Here is a 23,924-nt window from a genome sequence, read left to right as displayed (position 1 = left end):
CCAGAGATGAGGACAAAGAGTTGTGTCTGGTCTCCCAGGAGCTTATAGAGTTTTCAGTGAGGCACAGGAGCCCACTAGCAGCAAGAAGGTAACACACAGTGGGCAAGTGCCCCACCTCTGGGGCAGAGCTTTAAGGGACAGGGAGAGAAGGCCAAGGAAGGGTTTCTGCACATGTTCTCAATACTGGCCCAGTGAAAGAAATGGCAGTCACACTCCATTCTTCTTTCTCTTTCCCCAGCATTTATGCCATTAATAAATTCAGTTGGCACCATGTGCAGAATGTACCCCAAGTCGGAGCATTCCCGGGATCTCGGAGCATTCCCCGGATGTACGTGTCCAGGGGCGCCCACATCATGCCCTCAAAGAGGCCTTTACTAATCCTGCTGTCGTAGCAGCCCTGCCCCTCTGACACCATCCTGGGTTTACTGTTTTTGTATCTCCTTTTGTTATCTTTTTGGCTGGTTTGCTTTCCGGAGGGCAGGACCCTCCCCTGTCTTAACCACAGCTGTGTCCTGGGGCCTGGCACACAATAGGTGCTTCATAACTAGTTACTGAGCGACTGTCCCCTCGGTTTCCTCCAGGTCAGTGTCTACGGTAACAGTGTGGTTCTGATATAACTTCTTCAACCTCTAACTCTCCCATCCAAAGCCCAGTCCAGATCATGTTTCTCCAGGAAGCAGCGCCCCTTGAAGACTCCACAAGCTGTTGTCCTTGTGCCCTTTCAGCAGTCAGAACCTCCCCTAGAACATCTGGTGCTGTGTTACACAGAGGGGAGGAACAGCTGGAAGATAGGCTGACTTGTTCTCTGAGGGGTTGGGGGGATGTGGAACCACCAGCTTTAAGAACACACCAGCCTTGAAGGCCTCCTGGGTAAAAAATGGAGACATGGTGAACAGACACGGTCCTTGGGCACCAGCTTCAAAGTCTAGGTGGGACTGTTGGTGGGATGAGGACAGGGCGGCTTCCATTATACACAGACAGATGTCTCAAAAGAAAGGTGTTATAGTTGGGAGCAGCACTGTCTCCCAAAAGCCCATGTGGTGAAGGCTTGGTCCTCAGCCTGCGGTGCTGTGGGGAGCATTGGAAGCTTTAGGAGGTGGGGTGTGCCCTGGAAGGGGAGATGGGGACTGGGGGCCTTCCTTGCTTCCTTGAGGTAAGCAGCTTCACTCGTTTCTGCCATGCTTGACACAGGTCTGAAGCAACGATACCAACTGACCACAGGGTGAAATAGCTGCAACCGTGAGCCAAGATAAACATTTCCTTCTTATAGGTTGAGCATCTCGGGTATTTTGTCACAGCAATGGAAAGCTGGCTAATAGAAAAGGTAAAACTATGGTTAGGACCTAGAGAAATGAAGGCAGGCATCAGCAGGAGGTTAGAGAAGGAGGCTCCATGATCAGGGAAAAGAGCAAGCTCCAAAAAACCGAGCTCCAAAACAAGCTCCAAAAAGAGGAATTAGCAGCATGTGGGAACAGCTTTTCAGTTCCAAAGCATAAGCATCCCAGGAATCCTCAAAGCCACCAGACAGTGACATGCTGGGTCAACAGACGCGTCTGTAACAACCCGCATGGTGACAATGTCCTTGTTCATTAGGTTTTTGTCCTTGATATTGCCTCTTCGATTTAATTAGAGAAATGAAGAACAGAAAAGCCAGGATTATATTTAGGACCACAGAATTTGAGACTATTATCACAGATGCAGGGGGTGTCATCTTGTCACCATGGGGAATGCACCGCTCCAGGCCTAACGGCATCTGAGTGCATGTGGGAAAAGACCCGCAGATCCAGATGTGTGCTCCCTGTGCACGGGGACGCTGCACCCTGGAGTCCAGGCCAGCTGGGGCAGGGCTCTTCTCAGGGCTCAGGGGAATTTTTTCTACAACTTCCTTCCTCTTCGAACTTTTAAAACATGCACAGGAATAGGAAGACTTGCACAGTGAACCTCCCTAGGCTGGGCTCAACTTCTATTTCCATGTTGCTCATCTTGTTCCTCTGTCCCCATTCTTGGGGGTCGCTGGAATATTTTAAAAGCAACTTCGGAATATTTCAAACTCCAGCCATAAATACTTTAGCATTTAAAAACGGAATTACCATCGTACTATCACACCAACATGATTGACAGACACTGCTCAAAACCATCCAGCTTCTAGTCCGTATCTTCTTTTCCCTCAATTACCTAAAAAGAGTAATTGTTTTTTTTTTTTTTTTTGGTCTTTTTGAGACAGGGTCTCGCTACAGTTCAGGCTGGTCTTGAACTCACTTTGTAGCCTAGGCTGGCCTCGAACTTGCAATGATCCTCCTGCCTCAGCCTCCCGAGTGCAGGGATTATAGGCATGCGCCACCACGCCTGGCTCTAAAAAAGTCATTTTAAAATTTATTTTGTTTATTCATTCTCCAGACACGGTCTCCCCTTGCATTTAGTCACTATTGCTAGCAAATCTTTGAAATTCTGTGACAGCTTCACCCCCAAGGGTTTTAAGATTTCAAAAGGCTCCATCTCAACTTGGAAACTGCTTTATGTGTGCGTGTGAGTGTGTGTGTGTGTGTGTGTGTGTGTGTGTGTGTGTGTGTCAGCCCCAAGATACCAAGTCCTCCTTCTCCTGCAGTGGGAGAGAAGTGAGGGCTATGATCATTGAAGCTGCTTTCAAGACAACAGAAGATACTTCTAGTGTCCTCGCCAACTCAGCGAGAACCAGCAGAGGACAAGCAACAAGGAAATCCCAGCTCTGCTCAGGACTGCAGAAAGGTTTCAGCTGCCTAACTTGGTCGCCAACACCAATAAAGGCCGGCCTGCACCAGGAAGGAAAGGAGAATAAGATCCACAGTCCCTTGGGGGCTGGGGATTTAGCTCAGTGGCAAAAGCGCCTGCCTTGCAAGCGCAAGGTCATGAGTTCGGTTCCCGGTACCGGAGAAAAAACAAAACAAAACAAACAAACAAACAAAAAAAAATAAAGAAAAAAAAAAGATCCACAGTCCCTTGGTGGGTATGTTGACCTCCAGTTCGAAGCTGGGGGTGAATCTGTCACTCTCGATTGGAGGCGGGTAAGGCCAACGCTCCCACAGGGGACAAGGCCCAAGGAAACCTCTGAGAGGATCCTGTCTGGCAATTCACACATCAGCTAGGTGTGCAAGAAGCCCATGCTGGTAAGAGCTCTTTACGAGAAGAGACCCGAAAGCATTTATAGAGCAACAAGTAGGACATCTGTGGTGGCAGCTGTTCTTGCATTTGGCAATGCCTCCTGAGTAGGGCAAGATAGATTTGGGACTGTGGATTATTATTGGGCAAGCATAGTGCCGCAACATATGCTATACAGTGGTACCTTGATTCATGAACTTAATTTGTTCCATGATTTTGGAAAAGATGGCTGTGTTTGAGTTTGTGTAGGAAAGATAGCCGTGGTTGTGTTTGTCACCTGATGCAGAGTTTGCAAACAAAAACAGAACTTTGCCAAACACTTCTGTTTGCAAGCCAAATTGTTTGCAAACAAAAGCATTCACGAATGGATGCATCCCTGCACTAGTAAATTGCATGAGTTAATAATGGTCTTACAACGTGTGATATAGGAAAACCTAAAAGACACACAGGATTCAATGTTGCAGAGCAGTCAAGGAGGATAGACAGTACCAGAGCTCACTTAGACAGAGGACGAAATTCGACCATTCTACAGGACAGCGTGTGTATGGGAGGGACCACAGCTGATAACTTAGTAAATCTCTTATGAAGAAAGAGAAGTGAGGAGTTCGACTGCTCCAAAAAGAAAGTAGTGATAAGGAGCTGGAAATGTTAGTTACCTTGATTTGCTCAGCACACACTGTGTATGTGCACTGAAGTGTCACACTGGGCCCTATAAATATCGCATGTGTAACTGTTACATGTCAATTAAAAATATGGACAATGGTTAAGGAGATGGAAATGCTATCCTGACTGGATCATTAGATGCTGTACACGTGTATCACACAGTGCCCTATACATTTCTACATGTAATTAATTAAAAAAATAACAATAATTGAACAAATTTAAAACAGCACCGCTCAATGTGATCTTCTTTAACCAGATAATATCATGAGGAGATCAGGAAAGAAGTTTTTCCCTGGATGGTGGCAGGTGAGGCTTTAATGCAGAAATGGGGCCTTTAGCAGTACAAGTAACTGCAGAGGGAAACTGGGCCCACCGGCCCCTCACGCCTGGGCATTTCCACATGGCAGCAGGGCATGGGCCTGGCCCCTACCCCTGGCCTCCCAGTCCCAAGGGCAAGTGGTACCTGCAGCATCTGGGTTGGGGTAGGGACTCTTGTCCTCATTTTCATTGGGCTGGTGGTCATCCATGTTGATCTAGGCAGCCGAGGAGAGAAGAAGAAGAGGAATGAAGTCAGATACAGGCCGTAGGTTTAGAGAAATCACATCACACTCAGCAGCTGAGCTCACAACTATACCCGTCACTCTGCACAGCCCCTTGAGGTCACCAGCAAAAGCCTGGGACTCAGCCAAGCCACTTCCCTTCCTTTCCCGGTCTGCCCACCCCACACCCAGAGCCTCTGTCTCCACTGAGTCTGTCCTTTTTCCCTTCCTTGGGTGACGAGCCTGCCAAATGGTGGCCCTCCTTCCTCTGCGGTGGTCCTACAGCTCCTGGAAGGGCAGCTACTGACCTTGGTGGTGGGTGGGGACTCCCCATTTGCAGTAATGGATTTCAGCTCAATTTTCTCCTCCTTGGTCACCTCCACTGCTGGCTTCTCCACCACTTCCTGTTTCTTTTCTGGGCTGGCAGTCCTGGCCGGTCAGCAGGAGAAAAAACAGAAATGGATGTTTACTGGAGTGAGAGGGGACAGCGTAGGCCAGAACTGCCTATAGGCCGTAGCAGGGAGGGCCAGCAGATTCCTAGGGTCTCCATCCTCCGTCCTTTGCCTGGGCACATTGCATGCACAGCTGAACCCCAGGCGCCTGGGCTGGGCCACCCTGGCTCTGTCTGGTACTTGGTCGGTCTCTTGCAGTTCCTCAGCTAACCCAGGCCTTGAATGTGACAATGGTTCTGGATTGGTTCCTGGGGGGACTCTGCCTGGTACCCAGCAGAGGCGTGAGCTATTAAAGCCCCAGCTAGACAAGGCGGGGGACATGATTAAGGGCCCTGCCTTGCATTCCCCGTGCTGGACATGGTGCATAACGCTGAGGGAGCATCACTCTTTAGGCTGAAACTGGGTTTCCCCTCTGAAGCCTGCCTGCCTTCTCTCCCCACAGCCTCTCTGCTCAGAGGAGAGCCCCCACCTGCCTAGACAGGTGCAGCATCCTTGCAGCAATGATCATTCATAATGGGTGTTGCTTCAGAGCAATGCCTGGGTGTTAGGACAGAGGCTCAAGCTATTGTAGGTGGGCCCAAGCCATGCCCTCTCAGGAAGGTGGCCACCTACGGCTGGTGCCAAGTCTTTCTCCACCAGTGGAGACAGCATTCCAGAACCGGGCCCAGGTGAGCTTAGAGGGTTACCTGGCCAGCTTCTTTCTCTCCTTCTCTTCTTCCTCTTCCTTTTGGGCAGAAGTGAGGCTCTCAGCATCAGCCAGGTTGTCCACAGCAATGGCCAAGAACACATTCAGTAGGATATCTGTTTGTGTCCATTCTTAAAGAAAATGACCTTGGCCTTGGGGAGTTGGACGGGCACAGGGGCAGGGAAGGCGCAGGACACAGAGGGGTAGAATTCCCCAGCAGAGACTCACTTTGAAGTTCAGAGCCCAACAGTAGCCCTTCCCCCACCCTTCTTTCTCCGTCACTCTACCGATCCCTTGAAACTTTCTGCGTGGTGGAGACCAGGCTAGCTTGCAGTCTGGAGCAGGCAGGGTGAGGCAGTGAGCTCTGCCTTGCTCTTTAATTGCTGGATTTCATTACTGGTTTCCCCACTGAGATGACTGCCTGTAATTGACATTATACACAGCCCTGTCTTAAGTAGAATGCAGAAATCTCTTAAGAGCTGTTCATGCAACTGGGCGCTGAGGGGGTGGAAACTCAATGTGAACCACACATACAAAGGCTCCGGGAGGGTCTGGCTGAAGTGGGCAATGCTGGGGAATTCCTCACCGAGGCAGTCATTTGCCCGTTTCTCCCTGCCCCGCCTCCCCACCTACAGAAACACAGTGGGTTGGAGAATTACAGAATGGAGAAAGTATAGCTAGAGGGGCCTTAGAGTTTGTTAAGTATGATCCCTACCCTGGGCACCCAGAAATTCACACCATCTCTCATGCAGGGAAGGAGAAACCCAGGCCAGGCAGGGCTTGCCCAAGGAGGCCCTGGAACCTTGTAGGAGCCCTGGATGCATTTTCTACTCAAACTCCCAGTGACCCCTTAGGTAGTGGTTACTGTTCTTCTGTTACAGGCTGTGTATCCTTTATCTAAAATGTTTGGAAGCGGAAGTAACTTAGATCACTTTTTTCAGATTTTTAGAATATTTACATATACATACATATATATTGAGATATCTTGGGGATGGGACCCCGGTCTAAAGACACAACTCATTTATGTTTCTTACATACCTTATATTCGGAAGGCCGTTTTCTACAATATTTTATTTTATTTATTTATTTATTTATTTTTTTGGTACTGGGAATCAAACTCACAACCTCACACTTGCTAGGCAGGCGCTGCGCCTCTGAGCTATATCCCCAGCGCCTCATTTTCTACAATATTTTAAATAATCTATGCATCAAACAAATATTCATGGTGTGGAATTTTCCACATGCAGTGTTACATCATTGCTAGGAATGTTTCAGATTTTGGAGCATTTCAGATTTCGGATTGAGGATGCTTAAACAGAATCGCCTTTCCCAGACACTGAGGTAGACAGCCTTTAATTTGCTGGAGGTCATCACCCAGCCAGGAAAACGGGAAGCCCTGTTTGTAGGCTTCAGTCTGTGTTTTCCGAACCACGGTAAGCTGGGACTCAGTTCCCGAACTTTGGGGGAGAGCTGTTCCTGCCGTACCGCCTGGCCTCTGGGCACAACTTTCATGGGGTTAGGGGGCTGGGGAGGAATGGACGTGAGCTTGAGCCCCTCTTGGGGTCTTGCCCATAGTCTGGATCAGAAAGGATCTCATAGGTCAGCTTGTTGATCTGTCCAGCTCTTCCTGGGACTACAGTCTCAGAGAACAGCTTCTGGGGGAGAGACACTGACCAACATGCAAGGAGGAGAAATGAAGGACATTTCAAGGACGATGGCTCAGTCCTGCTTCACTGAGCATCCTACCTCTGAGCAGGTGCCACAACCCCAGGGCCCCCAGGGCCCCATCTCCAGATGTGCCCACATCAGTCTAGATGAATGGCTGCTCATGCCACAACACAAGGGGGCGCTGTTCACCTAGGTTAGGATCAGAACGCACCTCCTGTCAGGCAGCACCATGCCTGCAAAGATTCAGGAAGGTGAATGTACAACCTCACCTTAGGCCGACTGCAAGTTTCCAGCCCAACCCACCCCCAGCTGAAGTGGTTCTAAGCTGGGCCAGGTTTCCTCCCCAGGACCGCCTCCCTGGCTTTCTAGCCTGGGGGTCCCCAGGGGCCAGGCCCTCCGGGAACACCTTTTTGGCACTGTGCAGCAGGCTGCGTAGGGGCATCAGGGGAGGGGGGCAGCAGCAAAGGATACAATTTCCACAGATGAAGAGGATGATGAAGTAAATACAGACTAACATCCCTGGAAAAGAGGGGCCGCCATAAGCCATGATCCCATCATACATCACCGAATTCCAGTCCTCCCCGGTCAGGATCTGAATGACACATTCCCACCAATAAGGGACACAGCGTTAGACCAACAGCAAACCCCAAAGTCCCCTGCCCTGCCCCACTACATTACACCAGCGCCCGAATCTCCTCGCCTCTACTCTCCCTCCTCCTAGGCTTGGATTCTCCTTCCCCAGGGGTTGCAGGACACTGACCCGGGCACCCTAGACAAAGTGCGTGGCCACTGGCAAATTTATCTGAGCAACTGAAAAGGTTTTCTGGTCAAAATCCTCCTACTGTCCACAGGCAGTGTACGGTAGGACCAACCTTCCTTGGGGGAAGGCACCAGGGCCCCAGGAACATGTTCCTGGGGACAGTAATATGCTACCCCAGTTTTCCCCACACATCAGTCATTTGGGTGCTGTCTTTAAAACTTTAGCAACATCTACACGGTATTCAATTTTCTCTATACATCAATCTACTTTCATACTTAAGTGCTACTTTAGCTTTGTCAAAAACCAAAATATCTATGCAGTCACCTTTGTAGGCTACTCATGTCCTTTTTCAAGGCAGGCACGGTGGAAGAGACAGAGCTCCATGTCCCCCAACCGCCCACCCCCTTTCTGCTCTGGGCTTTCACATAGAATTTGTTTGACTAGTGGGGTTCACAGCTAAGGAAGCATTTTAAAACTACTCAGATTTTTTTCCCAGTGGCTATCCTCTGGGAGGACAGTGGGGCTTCAAAGGGGCTAGTGGAGTTCCAAAGGGGCTTAGAGCTGAGACTCCCCAGGGCATGAACCCTCCAGGGCTGGTCCAGGCTGGCCTTGTGCCCAGGGAAAGGGTGATACTTCCCATCCTTTTCTTTTTTTCTTTTTTGAGACAGGGTCTCGCCATGCAGTTCAGGTGAGCCTTGAGCTCACTTTGCAGCCCAGGCTGGTTTCGAACTTGCAACGATCCTCCTGCCTCAGCCTCCCGAGTGCTGGGATTACAGGCGTGCGCCACCACGCCCGGCTTTCCCACTCTTTTCAAACCTCCTTTTTCCTGCCCCACCCGCTTCACCACTGAGCCACCCTTCCGGTGAGAAGCCCGGCAGAGAAGAGTCCATACCTGAAACACAGTGAGGAGGGACTGGGGGAAGTTATCAAATGTGCTCCTCCGGGTCTGCATCTCATCAAAGTTGAACTTCCCTCCAAAGAGCTGCATCCCCAGTAGGGAGAAGATGATGATAAAGAGGAAGAGGAGCAGGAGCAGGGAGGCGATGGAGCGCACGGAGTTCAGCAGGGATGCCACCAGGTTGCTTAAGGAGTTCCAGTACCTGAGGACCAAACAAAGGTGGTCAGTTTCCTTCCCTCTGCCTTTCTTCCCTCCGTCTGTAACCACACGCCCACTGCGAGATCTCAGATGCGGCTCCACTCCCGGCTGCCCCTCCCCTTCCAGGGGGTGTGAACTGGACAGGTGGTGGTGTGAGCTAGAGTGTGAAGCTAGTAAATTCGGGTCCCAGGATCATTACAGCGTAACTGTAATGTGCAGAGACGGGGCAAAGGCATTGGAAGCCTGACTGCCCATCTGGCCCTGCAAGCTGCTGGCTGTGTGTGACCTTTTTTTTTTTTTTCTGGTACTGGGAATTGAACTCACAACCTTGTGCTTACCAGGCAGGCACTGTGCCGCTGAGCTAAATCCCCAGCCCCTGTGTGTGCCTTTTGAGTAGCCACCTAGCTTCCCTCTTTTCTGCATTCCCACCTGAAAAAATTTTAGATAACAGCAGAATATACTTCATTATGTCACTGGGATGACTGCATGAGATAATCTGCCCCCCCGCCCCCCTAAATACAGCTGGCACACAACTAATATGTGTGTGATTCTTTTTTTTTTTTTTATCAGGAATCAAACTCAGGACCTTGTGCTTGCCAGGCAGGTGCTTGTGCCACTGAGCTAGATCCCCGGCACATAGCTGATAAAGGTTAGTCATTATTGTTATTATCATTCTTGGTCTTTAAACAGAAAAAACAAGTTTTTTTCCTCAAGAATGCCACTGTGGGCCCAGTCCAGCAGCAGCTGTCCAGTGGAAGCATGCATTAGATTTCCCATGGGTAGGAGAGGTACGTGGCTTAGTGAAATCTCCCAAGCTTAGCCTGTCCTACGGACTATGTTTAGAAGTAGTGGTAGTCAGGCGCCCAGGTATCTGAATTTTTAACAAGCATTCCACAGGATTGGGAAGAGCAGGTAAGTCTGAGAAATCCTGGATTACACCAAACCCATGAACTTCCCTGGGGACAGCTCAAGCATGTGCTCTCTGGGAGCGGGGTGGGGAGTTCTGTCCTGGGCAGAGGCGGACTTTTGGTAGGGTCTTTGAAGGAAGGTTCCTGCTCCTACGGCCACCGAGCCTCTACACTGTAAATACAGAGGCCCCTCATCGTAACCTGTGGGAAATCCCTCTCTCTTGGAAAAATGGGAGGGGGAATCTACGAATAACTGTTGAATGTGGTGTGGGCGCCTGTGTGCGGCTCACTTCAGGACCAGGAAATACACAGTGGCGAAAGGGACCGGTCTCAGGGGGAGCAAGTGAAGGTACAAAAAGACGGCCATTCCCTGCCGCTGGCTGCCTGCCGTCCAGGCTACAATTCTCTCTCCCTCTGCCTAAGAGATTCCCAGTTCATCGCGGGTCCAGCTGCTTTTGCTGCTCAAGGGGATCAAGTGCACAGCACAGGAGCTGCCCCCACAGGGGCCCCTGCCCTGCCACAGTTCCACATGAAGAGAAGCAGATGGGACAGCAGTTCAGACGTAAACACGAACTTCTCCCCAACCTGGGGACTTTAATGTTCTTCTCTCCTTCACGAGTGCAGCCTTTCCCATCTCTCTTTGCCTCCCAGCCACACCCTTCTGTTTGCAGAATATTCATAGACATTGACGTCTGTCTGCTCTATAAATGCTTTTTTTGTGTTTTTTTTGCGGTACTGGGAATCGAACTCACGACCTTGTGCTTGCCAGGCAGGCGCTGTGCCACTGAGCTAAATCCCAGCCCCTCTATAAATGCTTTTAAGTACTTTGCTTTTGTGAAGGTCTTGTTGCACCAAAATAGGCCCTGAGTTTAGGAGGGCAGGGACCAGGGCATGTCCTCCCATCTCCCCCGCAAAGAAACTCTGTACAACTGGGATACGGGGGGTGCAGTCACCACCGTGACTGATCCAGAGTAACCCTGCTCCGTCTTTCCTGCAGTTTCCCAGAAAACGACAAAACTCCCAAGCCATGACAGTGGCACGTGGGACTTTACTGCCAGAACCTGGCTCCAGCCATGTGCATGAATCTTTCATATTAGTTTAAGATAAACTAGGTACATTCCAACCAGAATGAAGTCACTTCTGTCCTAACCCATAAATATACTTCCCTTTCTGACCCCAATCTCAGGAATCCAGCTGGTCTTGATGCTTCAGTTACTAAGCCCCCAGTACACTGCATTCCCTGCAGTCTCGGATCTGTTTGTCTCCTCCTTCAGTCATGGCACGGTGGGGCTGCTCCTTCTGCACTAGGACTGGGTTGTTCTGGAACACCCAGCACATGTGATAGGCTTACCACTCCTGAACCTCTCTGGAGGGGTAGGACACATTGCACTTACATGGAAAGCAGTTTTCTCAAATCTGCTAGGTGGTTCCTCCAGTCCTAGTGCTGAATCTCAGGTCACCCTGGAACCATGAAATCATACTCTCTGGCCTGAGGCTTACTGGCAGCCTGTCCAGAAACTGTCTGCAAACTGTCCGGTATTTAAAGCATACCGAAAACAAGAATGTTCACCATTATGGAAGGGAGAGTGTCTGCATGTGGATTGAGGCCGTAGTCTTCTAAGAGATCTTTTATATACTTGACTGTCATGGAATATTCTGGAAAAGCCTTAATGCCTATGGAAGGTCAGAGACTTAATTTCCACTAGCTACACAGAAGTGGGCAAAATAATTCACACCAAACAACAGCTACAAGGACCCTATAGGGAGCCAGACAGGAGACCCTGATGCCTGAGAGAAAGTCACATATATGGGAAGAAGTTTTGGAGAGGGACAGACCAGGAGGCAGAGGTGCACAGTGGGGCGGGAAGGACTCTGTCTGCCTCAGGGCCCTCACGGTGCCTGGGGCTCCCTTTTTTTCTTTTCTTTTCTTTTCTTTTCTTTTCTTTTCTTTTCTTTTCTTTTCTTTTCTTTTCTTTTCTTTTCCTTTCCTTTCCTTTCCTTTCCTTTCCTTTCCTTTCCTTTCTTTTCTTTTCTTTTCTTTTCTTTTCTTTTCTTTTCTTTTCTTTTCTTTTCTTTTCTTTTCTTTCTTTTCTTTTCTTTTCTTCTTTTCTTTTCTTTCTTTCTTTCTTTCTTCTTTCCTTCTTTCCTTCTTTCTTTCTGGAGATAGGCTCTTACTATGTAGCCCAGGTTGGCCTTGAACTCATGGCGATCCCCCTGCCTCAGTCCCCTGAGTGCTGGGATTAAGGCATGCACCACCATGGCTGGCTTTACCAGCCTCTCTTATCTGCATTTCTGAGATAACCTCTTATCTCGTCAACCTGGCTTGACCTGAGCTCCCTCTAGCAATTCTCTTGTTACAGCTTTAGTGACTTCAAGCCTAAGTGTGAATCAGCCATCTGATCACTCTCCTGCTCCTCAACAAGGACAGATAGGCCCCCGTTACCCCAGCAACCCGCCCCCACGCTTACCCTCCCTTGTGTACTGTAGCCACCCCAACCTCCCACTGCTCCTCTAACTTCAGGTGTGGAGTGTCCTGGCCTTGATGTTCCTGCCATTGTCTGAAGGGCTCACTCCTGCAGCCCTCTGACCTTTAGAGCGCGCTTCCCTGTCTTCTGCTCCAGCCCCTTGTTCTACTTTTATTTCATGTTACTCATCACCACCCGACACATATTTATGCCTTTGTTTAGTGTCTCTTTCCCCCACCAGTATGTAAAGTCCATGGAAGAAGGAATTTATTTATTTTATTTATATCCCTAGTGCTTTGAGCCATGCTTGGCCTAGACGTGGTGATCATCAAATATTTCGCTGAATAAATAGATGAACTTTGTTGTAAGCGTGACACATTTGTACTCATTGGAGGGAAAGGTCAGGGATCCCAGAGTCACAGAGAGGCTTGTGTGTGTGTGTGTGTGTGTGTGTGTGTGTGTGTGTGTGGTGAGCCAAGGGGAGAGCTCTCACACCTATATCTCCGTGGGAGACGGAGTGGCCATGCAGTGAGAAATGGTTCCCTGCCCTTTCCTGTACATCTTTCCTATTCATGCAGCTTCCCTAAGTCCATGGGATGGGAGGGCCTGAGCTTCCTGACTATTACATTGCTGGATCCTGTGTCTAATTAACATGGATCAATTTGTCCTGCACAAAATGGAGTTGCCATGGCTTTCAGTCCCCTAGGGAAGCGTTTCTGGAAGAGCTCTGTGAACATACCTCTCTTAAGGAGGAACTCCCATCCTGGTAGTTTCAACCCAATGGCCCAGGTTGAAGGCCACGTGCTACCTTCGATGAGGACATGACTGCAGCCAGCAACAGGGGCACTAACCTGCCCTCCACGGGCAAGACAGCTGGGTTGCAGGGAGACTGCGCTTTGGACCCATCATGTGGCTGAGACACAGTTAAGACAAGTGGCAGCTGTGGTTGTTTATGCTGCTCATCTTCCACGGACGCGACTTCCCTTCCACAGGGGCCTGGTCGAGCCGGCCCTGAGGCTGGCCAGTCCCTGCGCCTTCTGTTCCTTTGGAGCAGAGGTAAAGGAGTCAAGCAGGAGCCAGTGGCTTGGCATCATGCAAGGTGCCCAGCATGCTGACCTGGCCTTCCCTAATCACACAGCGGAGCAGGCTGTAGGAGACAGAGACAAAGGCATTGCCGAAATGAGCTTGTGGAAGGGAGTGCTGCTGAAGCTCAGAAGAGAAGAACTGAATTTCTGGGCCCAGAACAGCTTCGTCAATAGCCAGGTACAGGCATGCAGCGTCATGAGTGTGGATAGAGTTGGGATCTGCAGCTGCCCAGGAGGCTGGGTGGCGGGCAGGGCAACACACAAGGCTACTTAGACATAGTAGCAGAAAGCCCTCGGATCTGCAGCCTCTTCCTTAGTGCCGACCTGAGTCTCCATGGCTATTATTGCCATAGCCTGAAGACGGCATGATGACCTCATGGCCTATATTGTCCTTTTCTTTGGAAAGATTAGGTGCTGATAAACTATGGAGACAAATGCTCTCAGTGGAGGCTTTTGTCTCAATTGACCGAAAATAAGAAATACACACACTCACACACCAAAACGGAAGAGCTTGGGAGAAAGTGGGAAGAACCCGGACAAAGTACTCGATGTCACTGGTCACAGAGCTCACAGAGAACCTGGGGACACCTAGCACGTCTTTCCAGAACGAGGTACACGGGTGTCCCCAAACGAGGTTTGCACGCGGTGCCTGGAGGAATCCACTCGCACTGTTGTCCTTGGAGTCACCTTTTCTTTTCCGCTCTCCTGTCGCTCTGTGGCATCCTGGCCAAAACACATGCCTTGGCCTTTTCTGTGCCCCTCCCAGCCCGGCTCAGTGCTTTCTCTGTAAGCCACGGTGCACTTCCAGGCTTTCAGGCTGACGGAGTTCTCTGCACCTCGTCTCCCCTCTTCTTGTTACCTTTCCCCTCTGCGTCTCTTGGCTTAAGTGGCCATCCTGTCTCTGTTTGGAGACAGTTTGCCAGTCCTTTGTCTTCCCTCTGTCAGTCTGCCTCTGGGTTTGGGGCTCTGTGGAGTTCTTTTTCCTTTCCTACAGTATCAAGTGACCCAAGTTTTCCTTGAACTAGGATTTTCATTTCATCAGCCCTTTGCTTCAAAGAGCTCAGGCCGGGCTCTTTCCCTTTACTCTGGTACAGAGCCTTGAGCTTGCTATAAATAAAAGATCTTCAAAACAACAGCGTCAATGGTTTTGAATGCTCTGCAGTGCCCCGCCCTCCCTCCCGGAGAGGGTCAGAACTAAATTTATACCTGTCCCCAAAATTTTCACGGGGGCGGGGGGGGGGGCTCTTAGTTTTGGTGGCGAATGATCTATTGTTGGAGGAGTATTTATAAAGTGACTTGCATGTGGTAAGTCTCTGTGGCCTGGGGCTCATTAGAGAGAATAGCGTGGGGAAGAAGGAGGCTCGGGAGGCAGGTAGGGCTCATTCAGTGAGCAAGCTCCACCTTGCCCTCTGGTCTCCCCAGCGCAGCTGCAGGGCACAATGGTTAGGTGTCCTTGGACCAGAACTTCAGTGAAGTTGAGCCCTGCACCTTGAAGAGACAAAAGAGTTCAGAGGCATCGGTGTGACTGGAGGGGCAGCGGGCACATGCTGGGCCATGAGGGGCCGCACAGAGTTCCAGATTATCTTGCTCTGGGTCTGGCACAGCCTCAGACCCAAAGCCTCCTCCACCGCTTTCTTTTTTTTTTTTCCGGTACCAGGAATCGAACTCACAACCTTGCGCTTGCCAGGCCGGCGCTGTGCCATTGAGCTAAATCCCCAGCCCCTCCTCCACCGCTTTCTGTGCTGCTGGTACCTGCACCTCCTTCCTCCATCCTGGCACGGAGCCCATTTATGTTTTCCATTTTAAAGTCAAGCCCTGCCTCGGCGAACAAGTTCAAAGGCCTTGTCTTTCCTGTTGGCATCAGACGCCTTGGTCACTTTGGGGGCAGAGTCTGCACGGGGAATATGACCAGACCAAGAAGGCAAGGCAGCGTGCGTGTGTGTGAGAGTGTTCCTGAGGTCTGGACCACAGAGCTCCTTGACCGTAGAGCTCCTTGGTGTCTAGTTGTCTCTACAATCACAGATGGATGTGTCCGTTTAGGAGGAAGTCATCCTTATCTGTGACTTTTTGCTTCTCTGTAGGTGACACTAGTAAGTTATCACCCCACCTTCCTGCGGACAGCCTGCATGCAGGCTCTTGAGTCTGAACTGGCTGTGGGGGCCGGGGAGTGGCTTGGTGGTCCAGCATTAGTACATGGAAGGCCCTGGGTCTGATCCCTCGCACCTCAAAAAAAAACAAAAAAGGGTGGTGGCTAGAAGGAGGTGGGGAAAGTTGGGAGGGGAGGGGGGTGGGGGACATAGAGAACTCCAGAGCCTGAAGACACCTCAGCGGCCCTTGCCTCGGGGCTGCAGGGCACCCCACATGTGGCCATTGTTCATGCCTCAATCTGCCTGTGATGAGTTAGCCCAATCTCTTAGTTCCTGGCCTGCTGGGACACTGCACGGGAAGAGCGGGAAGAAAAATAGAGAAGGCTTGAAGGTTTGAAAAGAAGAAAAACACCAAGGGCCTGGAAGGCTCATGGTACATTTACAAACCAACTGTATAAAAAAATGAGATACAACTAGTAAACCAAAATCACATCCAAATTTAATCTATCTTCTTCCTCCCCACTGAAAGGTAGGCGAGACTGGACTGACAAAGAGTAGACACACCGGATATTGGATCTTGGCAACACCTAGAGCCCCATAAAGATCTTAAGCAAGAGAAAGGGCCCAATCTGTTATGTGGCTGGAAGGCCCACTGTTGTGGGCGTTTTATTCACAGATGACAAAGACTTTGGCCGTGTGCATGCCTTGCTGTTCTCATTGGGGGAGAAATCGTGTTTTTCATACTCTTTCTCATGTAACTTCCCACTCACAGCGCTATGAACGCTCAGTGATCAGCTGACTTACAGTCTAGCACAGGGTTCCTGGTCTTTTTTGGCTAGATGATGCTCACACACACTGTGTATTCCCAAAGGTGCTCTCCGACTTTAGGTGTTGACAAAGCACAAAGACATGTAAGCATACTAATCATTCATTTTCATCACAGAGATAAAGTAAGGGGACTTCTGATCCCTCAGACAACACGGCTGGATTGTAAATTCACCCTGTTCCCACCAGTTCATAAAGGAACGGGGAATGCAAGTGGTTGAGGGGAAGGATATGGGGATGATCTATCTATCTATCTATCTATCTATCTATCTATCTATCTATCTATCTTCTTTCTATTTATATTTTAAGAAGCTAGTCACAGATTATGGTACTTTGGCTCTTGGTAATACCAAATTCCCTGCTTGACAATGTTCGCGTCCTTTGGACACACCAAAGGGTCATAACCGGGCTGCAAACCACTGACCATGGATCAGGGTTCCAAACTCTTGGGTCCTGAGCCCTGGGGTAGGGGAAGACAGCTTAGAATTATAGAAATGGATCCATAAAGCCACATGCATGCCAAGCACTGGAGCATGCTAAATAAACAGACTGGCTCACATTTACAGGTTCATTCACAACATTCATATTACTTTAAAAGTTCTGCAGAATTCATTCATTATCTATTTTCTCAGGTATAATTGCTAGCTGCTAAGCAGGAACTCCTAGGGTTAAGCCCCTGTGTTTGTGGAGATGAGGGGAGAGAAGTTGCTAAATCTCTTCAAGCTGTCTTTTGGTTTCAGGTAAAGCCCTCCAGAGAAGACCAGCAAACAGCTGGTAGAAACCAGCTCAAACCACCCACTCTTCTGGATGACCTAGCATCAGTTTTGCTCATTATAGTCTTGTTGTAATGCTAAATTCTCCCCATACCCAGCTGTTCACATCATCATATTTAAACACAGAAGTATGAAGAAGCATGATTTCAAACTGTGCATGTGCAAGAATGTGCCTGCCTCTACACTGGGGGATGAGTCTCTCCAGTATGGATATGCACGAATCTTAGCAATAAAAACCCCTTTCTTCCTTTGTTCCGGAAGACACACTGCGTTGGGAGTGATCCCCAGTGCTCTCCTTACTCGCTGCAAGTGACAAGCCTTTCCTCACTCTTTTATCTCCTGGCTCTGCTTGTTGGCTTTGCACTCACCAAAGGGCAAACCCACTGTGTTCGGTTACACGCTTTTCACTGCTTAGGGACTAAGGACAGTATAGAGAAGACAGTGGAGAGGTAAGAATCAAGATTTTTAGATTCAAACAGAGGATCATATTGTAAGACAAAAAATGGGCAAAGGATAGCGGCAGCAAATAGTCCAGTGGTTCTCAAAGTGAGGTCCTGGACCACCAGCAGGGACTCTCCAGGAACAGCTGGCCAACATCTAGAGGTCCTTAAGGCGCTCTCTGTGGAGCTCCACCAAGTTCAAGAGTCACAACCACTGGTTCAGACCATCCTAGAGAAAATGCTCCTGCATCATAGGAATAGTAGTAAGACAGTGGCTGGGGCTTTAGCTCAGTGGCACAGCACCTGCCTGGCAAGCACAAGGTCATGAGTTCGATCCCCGGTACCGGAAAAAAACAACAAACAAACAAACAAACAAACAGATAGTAGTAAGACAGTGCAAAGTGTTCACCAAGAAATTTTCAAAGAAAGACAAATATATTTGTCTAATGGCAGGACCACGCAGGTGACCCATCTCCAGGTTCAGCTTCAGGGACCACAAAGTCCACTGCCAGCCCATCTTTGGGGCATTTCCTTGATCAATGGAGTGTTTGTGCTTACAAGTCTAGGGTTGGAGGTGAGGCTCAGAGAGAACAGGGAACTCCTGGCCGGTCTCTTCAGCTGCAGAGGGCTTGGAGGCTTTGAGAAGAGGAAGATGCCGGCCTTTGCCCAAGTAACCTTCAATCAGATAACGAACTTGTTCTGTTTGTAGATGTTCCTGGAAGTCTGAAAGTTCTACTAATCTTTTTTGGGGAGGGGCCATGGGAAGCTCTCTGATGAAGCCAGATTCTGAAAATTGGTTCCTTGACAATATTTTCACTTTAGGGGCAGATAAATTAATGATTGAAAAGAGAGTCTCTTCAAGATCCTTTAACAATATTCAGTAGCAAGATTTCTTTTCTATAGGAACCTAAAAAAAACAAAACCCCAAACACATGGATTTTTGAGAATTAGTTGAGTCACTGAAAACTCCAAATTAAAAATACCTTCTGCCAGGCATGGTGGCACATGCCTGTAATCCCAGTACTCAGGAGGCTGAGGTAGGAGGATCCTTGCAAGTTTGAGGCCAGCCTAGGCTACAAAGTGAGCTCAAGGCCAGCCTGAACTGCATAGTGAGACCCTATCTCAAAAAGACAAAAAGAAAAGAAATAGCTTCCACCAGATCCCAGGAGGAGCAGGTAGATCTGGCAATTATCAAACGACAAGAAGCAGCATCTAAAAATCATTTAGACCCTGACTTGGAACACAGACAAGGAGACAGGTTAGTTGCAGTTCAAGTGTGATCAGGAGCACAGATAGCTTAAGTCAGAGAACTGCTTTTTGTCTCCCCCACCAGTTTGTGTGACCTCAGGCAAGTGACAATCCTCTAAGCCTCGATTTTCTCATCTGAGAAGTAGGAATGCTAGTAATAGCAATACCTCATCCTCTTATGGTGGAGATTAGTCAAGCTGGGTATTAGCTTTTGGGTCACCTATCTGGCATACGTTCATGCTAATTATCATTAGTACTTCTACTACTTTTGTTATAAAACAAAAATTTTTGATAACGCCAACAAACACAGGATGGTTAGGAAGAGCACATTTGGGGAGAAAGGGTGTTAAATGTGTGAATTAAATTCCGCATGTCCTTCAAGTCCCTTGTGGCATTAAACCTTCCCCAGGGAGGCTGCTCTGTTCCCAAGTTCCCATAGCAGCTACTCTCCTTTTACTTTGGTAGTTGATTATATTCTGTCCGAGATTTTCCTTTCACTTTTTGCATGCACAATTCCTACCTGCCCATCCAGCCTGTAAATTCCTCCAGAGTTCACTTCATACCATATTGCTTTAAAAAAAAATACTCTTGGTGTTCAACACCTGGTACATGAGCTGCATGGTGATGTTTTGATCAACAGATTGCATATATGACAGTGGTCCCATAACAGTCTGTCTTCTATGATGTCAGCGCTGTGCTAGTTTGCATGCGTACACTCTATGATGGTCACGCAACAATGAAATCACCTCGTGACAGTTCTCAATACCAACTACCGTCATTCAGCAACACACGCTGTATATACAGTGTCTAAACAAATGACAGGATGAAGATGTGTACGTGGGGATCACTGCGAGCTCTTTTCTCCTTTCCGCTAATAACAGCAATAGCACTAATTGGGCCAAAGCTCCTGGTTATTGATGCTTGCTATGTCCAGCATGGAACTGAATGTTCAAACCTCCCGCCTAACATAACCTCGACAGTGTGGGAATTCTGAGAGAACTGTGCAGAGAACAGTGACCCCGAGGGATGCTTTGCAAGGCCCTGATGACTTAGTCAGGTTCAAGGGTGACCCCGAGGCAGCAGTGACAGGCTCATCTTGCAGCTGGAGACAACAGCCTGTATCCCCTTTTCCCCCCAAGGGTCAGCAGAGGGCTTTAAATTCCCCGGGGCAGGGCTTATTTAAGCTCCCAAAAAAGAGATTCTGAAGGAGAGGGGCTTTCACCTTGGGGGGGGGTGTGTTTTGAATAGCTCCCCCGCAGGGGTTTCTGACACAACTTTCTAAGTTGAGCATAACTCACATTAGGAAATGCACATTACGATGCCAGTCGGATAGTATTGCAAAGATTTTTATGACCAGCGCTTGTGTTCTTAGGAGGCCCCCTGATGTGTTCCCATTTTATTTCATTTTTTAATTAAAATAGGACAGCTGTGATGAGAAAGAGTGCAATTTTGTCATTTGCAGAAACACAAGTGGAACTGGACGGTGTTATCTTCCATGAAATAAACCAGGTGTGGAAAGACAAGTACCACGTCCACTCATATGCAGAAGCTAGAAAACTGGTCTCAGAGAGGTAGAGCATAGAATCGGGACTACCAGAGCCAGTGGAGTGGGTAGGGGAGGGAGGCAGCGAGGAAGGGTGGTTAATGGGTACAGGGTGCAGTTCGGTAGGGGGAGAGACTCCTGGTGTTCTGTAGCCCAATATAGCTTTGGTTGACAACAAATAACTGAATATTTCAAAATAGCTAGTGGAGAGGATTTTTTTTCTGTCTTTTTGAGACAGGGTCTCACTACACAGTTCAGGCTGGCCTTGAGCTCATGTTGTATCCCAGGCTGGCCTTGAACTCACAGCGATCCTCCTGCCTCAGCCTCCCGAGTGCTGGGATTACAGGCATGCGCCATGGAGAGGATTTTCAATGTTCCCACCTAACATAAAGAAATGGTAAGTGTCTGCGGACCAGTGTCTGATAAGTGTCAATTACTTTAACCTGGTTACTGCACATTGTATACATATGCTGAAATGTCACACGTAATGCTAAAATACACAAAGTCACTATGTGTCAGATAAAAAACTAAACATAAAACACATAAATATAAGTGATGATCGTGAGAATATGGTGAAGTTGGAATTCTCATATTGTACATTGATGGTGGAAATGTGAAATGGTCCAGTGTCTTTGAAAAACAGTTTGCCAGTTCCTCAAACTCTTAAGCTCAGAGTTACCAAGTGACCAAGCAATTCCACTTGTAGCTATAGACTCAAGAGAAATGAAAATATACATCTATTCAGAGTCCTGAACATGAGTTTCCCAGCAGCATTACCTATAGTCGCTAAAGGGGGTAACACACATAATGTCCATCACTGATGGGTGAAGGAAGTAAGATAGATCCGTACAATGGAATATTACTCAGCAATAAAAAGTATAAAATACAGACACATGCTAGGTGAACCTTGAAAATAGGTTAGATGAAAGAAGCCAGTCACAAAAGACGTCAGAGTGTGTGCGTCCACTTATCGGAAGTGTCCATGATGGACAAATCTATTGTGACACAGAGTTGCTGCCTGTGGCAGGGAGGGAGGGTGGTGGGAACGGGGAGCATGGAGCTTCTTTGAGGTGATGAGAATGCTCTAAAACCAGAATGTGGAGACAGAATGTACAAGACTCTGAATATACAAAAAAAATGGAGTTTACTCTCCCAGGTCCTGGATAGAGGACCCCTCCCTCACTAGGGAGGCGATATGATGTTTACACACATGGGTCTGATTTATTTCAGTTATGAGTATAGTCTTGAGTTGCATCTATTTACCTAGAAAAGCCTCTAGTTTATCTTTCAGCTGAGTAATACTCCATTGTACGAAAATATCACATTTCTTTTATGCATTCCTCAGCTGATGGACATTTGGGTTGTTTCCAAGATTTAGCTATGGCAAATTGCGCTGCTATTTGTTTCTGCTTTTTTTTTTTTTTCTCTTTAACATAAAAAAATGGAGCTGAACACTTCAAAGAGATGAAAGTGTGGTATATGAATTACATCTCGGCACAGCTGTTTAAAAGGATGTTTGCAACCCTATAAATTGTTTCCACCACTCTATTTGGGTCACAGCACAGTTGAAAACTGTCCTGGGTCACACTGCCCACTTCTCTGCCCCACCCCATCCACTGCTCACTCTGTGGAGCGAGGAAGCTGCAGTGTTTGGTGGGCAGCGACAGAGGGAGGTGGGGAACGTGGAAGCGGGGATGGAAGCCGTCTGCAGCCGCACACCCATCACGAGCTGTTCTCCACGAATTTTCCTAACGTTTACAGCAGCTCAGCCCTGGATAGAGGACTCTGTTTTCCAGCCTTCCTAACAGCTGGGGTGGCCAAGGAGAACCAAAGGCCCTGGTGAGATTTCTAGGGGAGACTGTTCCCCCAATTTAATAAGTTGTGTTAAAAAGGCATACAACATAAATATTATCATAGTAACTATTTTTAAGTGTGCAGATCAATGGAATTAAATAACTTGCAATGCTGTATACTTGCTACCACCACTGCCTGTCTCAGGACTCCTGTTTTTTTTTTTTTTTTTTGGTATGGGGAATCGAACTCAGGACCTTGCGCTTGCTAGGCAGGTACTTGTGCTGCTGAGCTATATCCCCAGCCCAGGACTCTTGTCTTGCACAGCTAAACTCCAGCCGTGAAATCAATCCCTCTTGCCTTCCCCCAGCCCCTGCATCCACTACTGTACTCTAGGATTTTGATTACTTCAAGTACCTACACTAAGTGGAATCATATGGTATTTGTCTTTCTGTGACTGTCTTATTTTACCTACATAATATCCTCAAAGTTCATCCTTACTGTAGCAGGTGGGAACATTTCCTTCCTTTCTGATGCAGAGTAACATCCCATGCAAATAGCATCTTTAGTTTATCCCCCTTTCTATCAGTGGACACTTGGATGACTTCTAGCTTCTGGGTATTGTGAATAACACTGCTGTGAATATAGGTGCACAAATATCTCCTCAAGATCCTGCTCTCACAGCCTTTGGATATACATTAAGGAGTGGACTTGCTGGATCATACAGTAATTCCATTTACACACAGTAGCTACGCTATTTCACATTCCCACCAACAGTGAACAAGAGTTCCAATTTCTCTGTATCTTCCTCTGCATTTATTATTTTCTGTTTTAAAAAACAGTATCCATCCTAATGGTGTGTCTAAGAGAGACTCCTGGGTGTAAAGAGGCTGACTCAGTAGCAGGGGGCCTTCTTGCACCCTCTTTTTTCTTATTTTTTTCCTTCTAATTTGACCTTGATGGCTTCACCTATCCTAGAAGCCATCTTGTGATATGGAGTGGAATCAACACCAAGTCTGGGGAAGCAAAGGACAGAAGGACACTGAGTCCCTGATACTTTCTTGAAGGTGTGTTGCTGCCTGCCTCTGGACTTCGTATGTGACTGACTAAATTCTGAACTTGCGGGGGCTGGGGATTTAGCTCAGCGGCACAGCGCCTGCCTGGCAAGCGCAAGGTCGTGAGTTCGATTCCTGGTACCGGAGAAAAACAACAACAAAAAAAATTCTGAACTTGCTTAAACCACCAAGCTGAGTCTCTGGTGTTCAAAGCCAAAGGAATTTCTGCACAACATGCCACATAAATGCTCCCCCACTGCCGCTGCCTTTGAGGCAAGGCTAGACCCTTCTGGAAATAGTAGCTACTCTCTCACCCAGAACCATCCACCTCTCTGCCTTCCTAAAGGACTTCTCCTGAAGCCCATCGCTAAAGGGAAGGGAGGCGCCACATACCTCGTGATTTTAAATATCCTCAGTAGCCGGACACATCTCAGCACTGAGATGCCCAAGGGAGACATGATCTTGGTCTCCACCAGGATGGTCTCCAGGATGCCCCCACACACGATGAAGCAGTCAAAGCGGTTGAAGAGGGACACAAAGTAGGCCTGCAGGCCCAGGCTGTACATCTTCAGGAGCATCTCCGCCGTGAAAAGGGCCAGGAGGGCCTTATTGGCTGTGTCTGGCAGGTGTTGGCGAGCGGTGGATCCAAGCAGGGGTGAAGAGGGGCACAGAGGAGGAGAAGGAAACAGGAATTATCACCTCTGGA

General features: G+C 48.4%; 1 protein-coding gene across 14 annotated transcripts in view; it reads right to left on the bottom strand.

Moving 5' to 3' along the window:
* The window catches only part of Cacna1c (calcium channel, voltage-dependent, L type, alpha 1C subunit), a 625,400-nt gene that overhangs the window by 101,056 nt on the left and 500,420 nt on the right, over nucleotides 1–23,924 (bottom strand). For all 14 annotated transcript variants that reach the window (XM_013520119.1, XM_013520128.1, XM_013520127.1 and 11 more), the window contains 6 exons: nucleotides 23,612–23,837; nucleotides 8,795–9,002; nucleotides 7,614–7,734; nucleotides 5,476–5,590; nucleotides 4,646–4,766; nucleotides 4,262–4,331 (listed from right to left, as the gene is read on the bottom strand). In XM_013520119.1, the coding sequence (XP_013375573.1) occupies nucleotides 4,262–4,331; nucleotides 4,646–4,766; nucleotides 5,476–5,590; nucleotides 7,614–7,734; nucleotides 8,795–9,002; nucleotides 23,612–23,837 (861 nt within the window). The remainder of the gene's footprint in view (nucleotides 1–4,261; nucleotides 4,332–4,645; nucleotides 4,767–5,475; nucleotides 5,591–7,613; nucleotides 7,735–8,794; nucleotides 9,003–23,611; nucleotides 23,838–23,924) is intronic.

The sequence above is a fragment of the Chinchilla lanigera genome, unplaced genomic scaffold, assembly GCF_000276665.1.
Source record: "Chinchilla lanigera isolate Chin_1 unplaced genomic scaffold, ChiLan1.0 scaffold00053, whole genome shotgun sequence".
Lineage (NCBI taxonomy): Eukaryota > Metazoa > Chordata > Mammalia > Rodentia > Chinchillidae > Chinchilla > Chinchilla lanigera.
The sequence above is the reverse complement of the archived record's forward strand: the minus strand, read 5'-3'. Positions and strand labels throughout refer to the sequence as shown.